At 43.1% G+C, this 10892-nt stretch overlaps 1 protein-coding gene across 2 annotated transcripts in view; it reads right to left on the bottom strand.

Moving 5' to 3' along the window:
- The window catches only part of LOC116463820 (tetratricopeptide repeat protein 19, mitochondrial), a 29802-nt gene extending 18920 nt beyond the window's left edge, over nt 1-10882 (bottom strand). The window contains exons 1-7 of one of the 2 annotated variants that reach the window (XM_032147083.2): nt 10619-10882; nt 10406-10533; nt 8619-8729; nt 7817-7855; nt 6740-6796; nt 6364-6425; nt 4076-4170 (exon numbers count right to left, since the gene is read on the bottom strand). In XM_032147083.2, the coding sequence (XP_032002974.1) occupies nt 4076-4170; nt 6364-6425; nt 6740-6796; nt 7817-7855; nt 8619-8729; nt 10406-10533; nt 10619-10802 (676 nt within the window). In that variant the 5' untranslated portion in view covers nt 10803-10882. Of the gene's footprint in view, nt 1-4075; nt 4171-6363; nt 6426-6739; nt 6797-7816; nt 7856-8618; nt 8730-10268; nt 10308-10405; nt 10534-10618 lie in introns of those variants that run through there. The other variant, XM_032147085.2, reaches the window with a different exon arrangement.
- Between the last annotated feature and the right edge of the window lie 10 nt (nt 10883-10892).

Genomic DNA, 10892 nt, shown 5'->3' with positions numbered 1-10892 from the left:
CAGTGGCACAATCTCGGCTCACTGCAAGCTCCGCCTCCCGGGTTCATGCCATTCTCCTGCCTCAGCCTCCCGAGTAGCTGGGACTACAGGCGCCCGCCACTATGCCCGGCTAATTTTTTGTATTTTTTTTAGTAGAGACAGGGTTTCACCGTGGTCTCGATCTCCTGACCTCGTGATCTGCCCACCTAGGCCTCCCAGAGTGCTGGGATTACAGGCATGAGCCACCGCGCCCGGCCGAAAATGCTCTCTTAAATTAAGCTTTGTACTATTATATTATTTGACTTTTTATTCTAACAGATAACACTGGAAATTAAAAAGAAAAATATAAATTTTTACAAAATTATAGAATACTCAAACACAAATAAAATATAAATTCCCTATAAATCTACCTACCAAAGAGAGTAACTGCCTATATTTTGATATCTATCATTCAGCTTTTGTTCCATTCCTATCTGTAGTCTACATACTAACTATACTAGTTTGCAACCAAAGTTTCCACTTAATTTTTTATGGGCATTTCCTCAGTAAGTACACATATGTCTACAACATAGGTAACAAAATAATTACTCTAGAGCAAGGTTTTATGTAATTAAGTAATATAATTTTATATAATTAAGTAATGTTATCCTAGGATAGAGACAGTTGTGTCAATAAAAAGCACATAAATTTGATAATGGATTTGCTTTGTGCAAAACTGAATAGGTAGGAATTTATTTCTTTTCTAGAAAAAATACGACGAACAATCATGTAACACATTTTCTATACTGTGCAACTAGTAAAATGTAAAAATAATATTTATAATAGAAATTAGCTTGCTCTATCTAACAAGAATTCCTTTGCCTGGAAAAAAAAAAGTGTTTTTTTTTTTGTTTTTTTTTTGAGACGGAATTTCGCTCTTGTTGCCCAGGCTGGAGTGCAATGGCATGATCTCGGCTCACCGCAACCTCTGCCTCCCAGGTTCAAGCAATTCTCCTACCTCAGCCTCCCGAGTAACTGGGATTACAAGCATGCAACATCACACCCGGCCAATTTTGTATTTTTAATAGAGACAGGGTTTCTCCATGTTGAGGCTGGTCTTGAACTCCTGATCTCAGGTGATCCGCCCACCTCGGCCTCCCAAAGTGCTGGGATTACAGGCGTGAGCCACCGCGCCCGGCAGGTGTTTTCATAGTATGTTACTAAATTTTTAAAACTCAGGTTACAAAGTAGGATATACAGTATCATCCCAAATTTATTTCTTAAAATGTAACCCGAAAAGCCGTAGTAATAAATAAAACAGTAGCTCTTTCTTAGTAGTATGATTATAGATGATCTTTACTTCTTAGTGCTTTTCTACACTTTCTTCAGTGTTTACTGGTATTACTTTTTGAGTCAGAAAATATAGCTTTACACTCCTAAGAAACCATAGTCAACACTATAAATGAAAGATAGCAAAGGTGTAAATAGTTCAGAAGTGACTTACTTGACAGCTAGACTTGTTTTTACACCTCTTGTGGATTTCCTCAAACAACTTCCACACTGCACTGAAACTGGATTTACTTGTTGGTCTTTCTTGGGTCTTTTGTTCTTTCATTCAGTAATTATTGAGCCTCTATTATCTGCCAGGCACTGTTCTAGGCACCGAGGATTTAGCAGTGAGCATAATGGATGAAGTCTCTATCCTTCTTTGATATGGAAGACAAAGACTAAAAATTTTTAAACAAAAACATACTTTTAGTGGAGAAACAAACACAAGCACACAACACACACACCTCTTCTTTCAAGTGTGATGAAGAAAAGTAAAGGGAAGAGGAGTAGAGCAATAGTAAGGTGGGAAGAGATGATAGTTTTAGTGAGGGGAGGACTCTGAGGAAGTGCTATTTGAGCAGAGACCTGAGTGAAGTATGGGAGTTGGCCAGAGAAAGGTGAGAGAGAACAGTCTAGGTAGGAGGAATATCAAGCAAAGAGGCCTTGAGGTGGCACTAAGCTTGGAATGTGCCAGAATAAGACCAGTGTGGTGAGACTGGAACGAGCGAGGGGAGAGCAGCAGATGGCATGGAAGAGGTGGGTGGGCCCAGGTCATAAGCGCCTTACGGGTCCATGCCGGGATTCTAAATTTATTCTAAAGGTGATACAAAGGTACTGAGGTCTTGAAACAGTGATGGCCTGGACCAAAGCACTAGGGTAACGGGATGCGACATGGTCGGTATGGATACATTTTGATGGCTGATCCAGTATAACTTGCTGATGGATTACATATGAGGAATGAGGAAGAAATCATGGACAATTCTTAGGTTCTCGGCCAAAACAACTAAATGAGTAGTGTGCCATTTACAAATCTGGGGCTGACTGGTGACGAAACAAGTTGTGAGCGGCAAAACTGAGACCTATTTTGGACATGTTAAGTATGAGATGACCATTAGACTTCAAGTCAAGATGTCGGGTAGGCAATCATAATTATAAGTCTGCCATTTGGGGGCAAGTTGGGGCTGAAGGTGTAAATCTAATATTTAAAAGTATGGAACTAAAAGATATCTCCTAGGTGTGGGGGCAGAGAGACAAGAGAATAGGGCTGAAAACAGCCCTAAGGCGTGCCAACATTAAGAGGTAGGGAAGTCCCTTCACCTCACTAGAGAGACCAGTGAGGCATCCCAGAAGCCAAGTGAAAGTATTTTCAGTAGGAGACAGTGATCCCCTAAGTTAAAGCTGCTGATGAGTAAGTTAAGGATTGAGAAGTAACCATTGGATTTGGTGACTTTGATAAAGGTAGCTTCAGTGGAGTGATGAAAACAAAAAAATTGGTGTACAGTGATCCCTCCTACTCCACAGTTTCATTTTCTGGGGTTTCAGTTATTTGCAGTCAACCACAGTCCGGAAAATATTAAATGAAAAATTCCAGAAATAATCTAAGTTTTTAAATTGCATGCCATTCTGGGTGGCATGATGAAATCTTGTACTGTCACACTCCATCCTGCCCAGGACATGAATCATCTCTTTGTCCAGTGTATCCAAGCTGTATACGGCACCTGGCCTCAGTCACTTAGCAGCAGTCTCAGTTATCAGATCAACCCAGTGTTGCAGTACTTGTGCTCAAGCAATCCATATTTTACATAATGGCCCCAAAGTCTGAGAGTAGTGATACTGGCAATTTGGATATGACAAAGAGAAGTCATAAAGTGCTTCTTTTTAATGAAAAGGTGAAAGTTCTCAACTTAGTAAGAAAAAAAAAAAAACTGTATGCTGGTTGACAAGATCTACAATAAGAATGAATCTTCTGTCTGTGACACTGTTAACAGTATATAGTTATAATTGTTCTATTATAAGTTGTTGTTGTTAATCTCTTACTGTGCCTAACTTATAAATTAAACTTTATCATAGGTACATATATATAAGAAAAAAACAGTGTATTAGAATTCATTTCAGGCACCTGCTCGGGGTCTTGGAACATATCCCCCATGGATAACGGGGTACTACTGTATGTTAAAGAGAGTTAGAAGACAACTAGGTACAAAAGAGTTGACTGCTATATCCCTACCATCTTGGTAGCTCTTGGTATAGAGTAGGTAGTGAATAAATGTCAAATCTGAAAATTCTCTATACTTCAACCCAAATTAAGAAACCCAAAATGGTGGAGAGCTAGAGAGCTTCCTGCTCATCCGGTTCTATTCCTAGCCTCCAGAATGAGTGAGGATGAATTGTAAAAACATGAGCTTTTCTTCTCTTCTTTCTTAATTTGCTGTATATCTAGGGCTAAAACGTAATAAGCATTTTGATTGGTAGCTGAACTAAGGGATACAAGAAACACCTTCTCCTTCTGCTCCCCGATTTTCCATAAGTTATATGTAACTAAAAGTTAACAAATAAATTATGAACATGTCACCAAGGGGGTTAAAAAAAAAAACCACCAAAACAGCAGTCAAATATTTTAAACAAAACATCTTATTCCAAAACTTCTGCTGATACCTTAAAGACAGCCACTTATTTTGCAAAATAGGTAACTTTCCCTCTTCCCAATTTAGATCTCTTTCCATTTCTCAAAGTGTAAAGTAAAGCCTTTTGTGGAGAAAAGGCAATGCCCAGATAATGGGTTTCCTACCTGACATAATGTCTTCTGCTAATTCCTTTTCTCTTTCAATTTTTTCCTCTAGGGTTGAAATGCAGAATTCATAGCCAGCAACAGCAAATTCCTGTCTGTAAAGCAAAATCAATAATCAGCCATTTACCTTTTCTTCTTTTTTTTTTTTCTGTTGAGATGGAGTTTCACTCTTGTTGCCCAGGCTGGAGTGCAATGGCGTGACCTCGGCTCAGAGCAACCTCCACCTCCCGGGTTCAAGTGATTCTCCTGCCTTAGCCTCTCGAGTAGCTGGGATTACAGGTGTCCGCCACTATGCCCAGCTAATTTTTGTATTTTCGGTAAAGACAGAGTTTCACCATGTTGGCCAGGCTGGTCTGGAACTCCTGACCTCAAGTGATCCACCCGCCTCGGCCTCCCAAAGTGGTGGGATTACAGGTGTGAGCCACCACGCCCGGCCCATTTACCTTTTCAAAAATTCTTTTTATCTTCATTTTTCCAGCTCAGTTTAAACATTATCAGTAAAGGAAGTGCAAAATGGGAAGAGGGAACTTTGCTTAAAGTCTAAGTAGTGTCAAATCTGCCATTTCTCAAAGTAGTTTTTTTAAGTCATCCATTTAATATAACTTAAGACACAAAAAGCTAGGAATGCTGCCCTAATTTTAATAACTGACATAGCTAGCAGTCTTCATCATTTCCCACTAACAGATGGCCTCCAGTGAATCAGTTTCTCCATGTGTGAAAGCCTTACCCCTGTTCAAAGTAATACTACCCTAAACAGAGGTTCAGGCCACCCTGCAGTGAGGATTCCAACTGTTGACCTCATACAGCTTCTGAGGAGCTTTAGTCATTTTATATTTCTTTCAAGCTCTAAGTCTCTGATATAAGTTTCTTTTGCAGAAATGGGACTCCTAGCTATGGCAATGGAAGTCATTTAACCCAACTCTGTAGCCCTGGACCCTCAATCAACTGGAGAGGGTTGAGTCAACCCAAGCAGGCCGACTGACTGCTGCTTTTTACAGAGATGCAGAGGAAATGTGACAGAAATCCCTTCTCCATTCAGGAGCTCAGCTTTGGTTCTTGTTCTTCAGTTTTGGCTCTAGTTTCTTACAGAAGTGGCACTAAAAAGCTCATCTGTTCTCTAGTGCTTTGCTAGGGGAGAACTTATGACCCTACTGTTCTGCTCTGTTCTCAGAAGAACAGAAGCATCCCCTTCCTTCCCTAGACTCAAAACTTGGCAAGAGGGCCCTCTCTAGCCATAACACAGGGCAAGTGGACACTGCCCACAAGACGCTCCCAGTCGGAGCAAGAGGTCTACAAACAATTCCCCTTCTAACTTATATCAGCCTTTCGAAGCCTCAGATCTGGCCATGTTTTTTCTAGTCTCATGCTTCTCTTAATAAAACAAACTGAAAAGTACAGAGTACCATGTAACTCAGAGGCTAATTGTTACTAGTTTTCACCTCTAGAAGACTATGAATTTGTCTTACTCAACAATGTTTATTAGGCTCTGGGCTTCTTCTTACCCTAGGAGTTCATACCCAATCAAGAACTAGGCATGTCTGTTACAACTCCAAGGAAGATTGACCAAGCTGCAGTGTTCCCTGGCATGGGCCAAGCTCAAAGCTCCTCAAAAGACTTGAAGTCAAAGGCTCCAGGAAGCTCTAGCCTATCTAGTGTCCAATCAAAATGCAAGGAGACTACACAGGTCCTGATGGGAACAAAGGAGCTGGTGAGTAGGACAGCAGGGACCAGTGCCAGGGCCTGGCCTCAGTGAGCACCCTTTCTATAGCATCAGGCTCCATGTCACTCCAAACCTCTCTGCACCACTAAAACCCGAAGGGAAGCTAGTCTTAGGTCTCTCCCTAAATTCACCACAAATACAACTCTCTAGAGGAGCTCTCTGCTTACGTCCTAGATACTTCATCTTTGAACTCTATTTATACCAGCAAAATGGCTTCTTCAGAGTATTAATATCCCCAGCAGCTTTCACCCTGCTCTTTCCTCTTCTAGGAAAAGTTAAACTAAAGTTCTAACTCTAACTTCGTTCCCACTTCAAGCAGTGACAGAAAACTTAGTTAGCTTTGTCACAGGGCAGCCAGAGATGCTGTGTGCCCCACTAAGCAGGCTGATGGAAACAGTAGGGGCAAACTGGAAAAAGACTGACAATTTCAAAGATGAGGGATGGAACACTTTGAGTGTGACACCCAATTTCTGGAAGACCCAGATGACCAGTAGACAATGAATATTATGTAACGTCCCAGAGTCAAAGTTTTCTGCCCACAGTCCTACTCCCTGGCTGCTGTACTTACCTATTCTGCGCAGCATAGATACTGGCCAGCTTTAGGGAAATTTCAATTATTGCATTGTCCTCCTGTGAGAGAAACAGAGTGACGGGAACTCACAACAAGTAAAATTTTCTCATGGAATATTTCAGATCAACTTCCAGACTGACAGTGGCCTCAAAGCCACAGTCTTTATTCTTTTAGAGTGATTAGCCAACTGTGAATTCCTTGGCAAACATGCTGTTGCATTTAGTGAAAGAATGGCAGTTTGTATAGAGATCTCAGAAGGGAAACTCCACCTTTCCTGACCAAAGCACATGGTGGGGCTAGGGGGAGTTTTCAGGAGACAAGACTGTTTTGAAAACTGCTTCAGTGGGGGGCCAATACTAGGCAATGTCCTTACCTGCTTCATGCCCCCTCCAAGGAGGTAACTCATTGTTGCTCTAAAAAGTTGTTCAGCCTAAAAGCATAAGGAAAAGATTTTTCTTTTAATTGGGCCCCATTATATGTGTGTGTGTGTGTGTGTATATATATATATATAAAAATATAAATGACCCTGGATTCTAAGTACCAGTCTGATGCATCATTCCTTGTAAAACCCATATACCCATACACACGCACATTCACACACAGAAAAGTACCCTTTTGAAGCGAAAACAGATAAAAATATCAGGACCCCCAACATCCTCTATGTACCTTAAACTACTCTCTGATGAGTAGAAAACAACCTCAGAGATTAACTTCTTATTCAAACCCACTGTGGCAGAGACTACAAACTGTCTCCTAATAGTCATTCTCTTCTCCATCTTTTTGATTACAGAGTCCCCTCAATTTAGCCTGGGAAACATGGTGAAATTCCGTCTCTACAATAAATAAATAAATAAATAAGAAAATTAGCCAAGTGTTGTGGCACATGCCTGGAATCCCAGCTACTTAGGAGGCTGAGGTGGGAGGATCAACTGAGCCTGGGAGGTCGAGGTTGCAGTCAGCCATCATTAAGCCACTGCACTCCAACCTGGGCAACAGAGCAAGACCTTATCTTAAAAAAGAAATTCAGTCAATTTTAGCAGATTGGACACCCTGAAGTTAGACATGGTCATATGATAAAATTTAGGCCAAGGGATGCAGGCAGAAAGAACGTGAACTTCTAAATCATATTTTATAAGGAAGCTGCTCACAGTCCATCTTCTCCCCCTTCCTGCAGGCTGGAGGTGAGTCAGCTCACCCAGGCACATGAGGGCTTATCTTAGAAGAAACCTGGACTTCTGGATCAGAGAGCAAAGGTGCCTATGTCTATCTGCCTTCAGTCTTTAGCCTATCTCTGGAGTAACACAATAAAGAGAAATACACTTTTATCTTGTTTGAGTCACTATATTCTGGGGTCTCTTTGTTATAGCAGCTTAGCCTGTACCCTTACTATTACAGTTCCCTTGAGGCTACTCCTTCACAAATTCAAGATATTACAAAGTAATTTACTTACATTTTCAAGCTGACCCCGTATAAATGCTAAGTTGGCCATCTGAAAGCAAATTACAAATTGTTTTTCAGTTTAGAATACTGTGTTCCTACTTATTTCAAAACTTTAAAATTCCCTTTTGCTTTCACCCTCAAAATTTAAAAAAGTTTAAAATGAAAAGCATGTCACCAATTAATCTGCTAGAAGCACAGAACAGCAATCATGTGAGAAGTAAATACTTGCACATACTTTGTTGTTAATAAACCAAATCTAGGTCCACTCCTCCTTAAAAAAACATGCTAATGATACTGGTTTTTTTGGTCTGGAATTGAGAGGTCTTATGGTCACCCCAAGGGTAAAAAAACTGAAGCTGTGGCCGGGCATGGTGGCTCATGCCTGTAATCTCAGCACTTTGGGAGGCCAAGGCAGATGGATCACCTGAGGTCAGGAGTTCGAGACCAGCCTGGCCAATATGGTAAAACCTTGTCTCTACTACAATACAAAATTTAGCCAGGCATTGTGATGCATGCCTGTAATCCAGCTACTCGGGAGGGTGAGGCAAAAGAATCATTTAAACTCATGAGGCGGAGGTTGCAGTGAGCCAAGATCGTGCCACTGCACTGCAGCCTGAGCAACAGAGTGAGGCTCCATCTCAAAAAAACAAAACAACACAAAAAATAAAACTGAAGCCAAAAGAAAACTCAGTAAAAAAGAAAAGGAGCTTTAGAACATCGTGAAAGTCAGGAATATAAATCAGGAGAACTAACTACCCTTCCCTCCCATCCAACCTTCCTCATCAGTGGTTCAGACTGGTTATAAGAGTTACCAAATCATAAGTGTAAGTGATGGCCTTCTTGTTATCAGTCTGATAGGCGAGACGAAGAGCGTCATGCAAAATTAACTCAGCCTCTTCTGGCTCATCTTTCATAATGCTCAACTGAAAAAGGAAGACAAAATAATAGAAAATGAAACATATAGTAGATGCATATGCTACCAGACAGAAGTGTATGCAAGTATACATCCCAACTGATAGAAGGAAGCTAACTCATTCATCAAACATTTACTGAATTCCTACTATGTACAGAGCATTGTCTACAGAGGTGACAGGGAGGTCAGCCTCCCTTGCAGCTAGATGTGGCCATCTGATGAAGTTTTGGCCAAGAGACACAGGCAGAAGGAATGTGATCTTACAACATATTTTATAAGGAAGCTGCTTGTCCTCCATCCTCTTTCTAATTTCTTGCAGGCTGGAGGTGACCATATAGGACAAGTAAGCTTAATTACAACTAATGATAAGAGCTATAAAGATGACAGAAAGGAATGATAAGGGGTCTCCTCTAAATAGGACTTAGGGAAGCCTTCCAAAGAAGTGACAGCTAAACTGAGGTAGTAAGGATGAGAATGAGTCAACCAAATAAAGACCTGGGGAGAACAATGACTCAAACAGAGGGTAGAGAATGAGTGAAGTCCCTACAAGCTGAAGAGAATGGTTTTGAGGAAGAAATGCAAAGAAACAGATGTGAAGGGAGGATGGTGAGCCAGAGGATTACTGCCAAACGGGTGGGCAAGGTACGCTGGTTTAGATCATGTGGGGTGTTGCAAGCCATGGCAAGGAGTTTGTATTTTATCACAAATGCAGTGGGTAGCCATTCAGAACATTCAGACAAGGAGATGATATGATCCAATTTACTTTTTTTTTTTTTTTTTGGTCGCTTTGGTTTCTGCATGGAGAATAGATTGCAAGAGGACAGGAGGCCAGGAAAGACAACTGGAGCATAGTTGGTGGCAATGATGGTTTGCACTAGGGTGACAGTAAGGGAGATAGAGAAAAGGGGAAAGATTTGAGACGTATTTTCCATTTGTTGGCAACAGGACTTGTTGCTGGACTGTAAGTGTATTGGAAGGCAATGGTAAGGTACCACAAGTTTTAAGAATGACTATGAGGTTTTTAGGCTGAAAAACTGATGGTAGTAAAGAGACGGCGAAAGCGTATGTTGAGGAGGCATTGAAGATCGAGTTTAGTTTTGGGCATGTTAAATCTGAGAGGCAGGTAACGTCCTAAAGTGCAAATGGCATGTCAGTAGCACACTACAGGCTGGAAATACAAATTTGGACGTTGTTGGCATCGAGTCGGTATTTAGCTCAATGGAAGAGATGAGATAACTTGGGGAGAAGAGGAGGAAAAAAAAAATAGAAAAGGGTGTGGAGAAAAGGAAGAATTCAGAAGGAGAACCGAACCGTATAACCAACACTAAGTTGCCATTTTCAGGTCGCTATATACGTGCGAAATTATGTCATTTCAGGTAGGCTGGTTAATTGATGAAACCACTACAAAACGTTCCCGATATTTCGTTTGCATAAAAGCGTGATGCCTGGGGCGCCATCTCCATTTGCACTTGACACTGCAGAGGTTTTACTGCAGGCCTTAGAGTCGGAAAAGCCTGGATGGATTCCAATCCCCTCTCGGATGACCCACCTCATTCTCGGCAATTTTACCCGCGGAGCCTCCATCCACTCTTCGGCGAGGCGGAGAGAGTAATGCGCAGCAACGCCAAGACCCCGCTCACAAAGGCTACCGCGCTCGGCCGGGCGCAGGGCCCGGAGCCGCCTCACCTTGGCTCGCTTCAGCAGCTGGATGATCTCTGCCTCGGCCTCGTCCGCCCCGTCCTCGGCAGCGGCCCCGTCGGCTCCCTGCTGCTCCTCCTCCTCTGCCGCAGCGGGCCTCGAGAACCAGGCGAGCGCTGCGGGAAGGGGCTCTGAGGTCATCGGGCCCGGCCCGCGCCCCTGTCCCCGCCCGGCCGGCCCCGCCCGGCCCGCGCCCCTCACCTGCCAGCAGCGGCAGCAGGCCTGGGCCCCGGCCGTGCGGCGCGACTCGGGATGGCGGCACCTGCACCTCGGGCCCCGGACCTCCTGCCAGCCCCGGGAGCAGGCGCGCGGAGCAGCCCCGGCACCGCCGCCCCGCGGCCCGCAGGAGGCCTTGGCCCAGGCTCCGGCTCAGGAGCCGGTACATGCTCCCGCCGCGTCCTCTGCGCACTGCAGGCCAGACGCGATCCTGGCCCCCACCACGCGCGGAGCGCCCTCCGGATTGGCCGGGCCCTGA

This window comes from Hylobates moloch, unplaced genomic scaffold (assembly GCF_009828535.3).
Source record: "Hylobates moloch isolate HMO894 unplaced genomic scaffold, HMol_V3 SCAFFOLD_69, whole genome shotgun sequence".
Lineage (NCBI taxonomy): Eukaryota > Metazoa > Chordata > Mammalia > Primates > Hylobatidae > Hylobates > Hylobates moloch.
The sequence above is the reverse complement of the archived record's forward strand: the minus strand, read 5'-3'. Positions and strand labels throughout refer to the sequence as shown.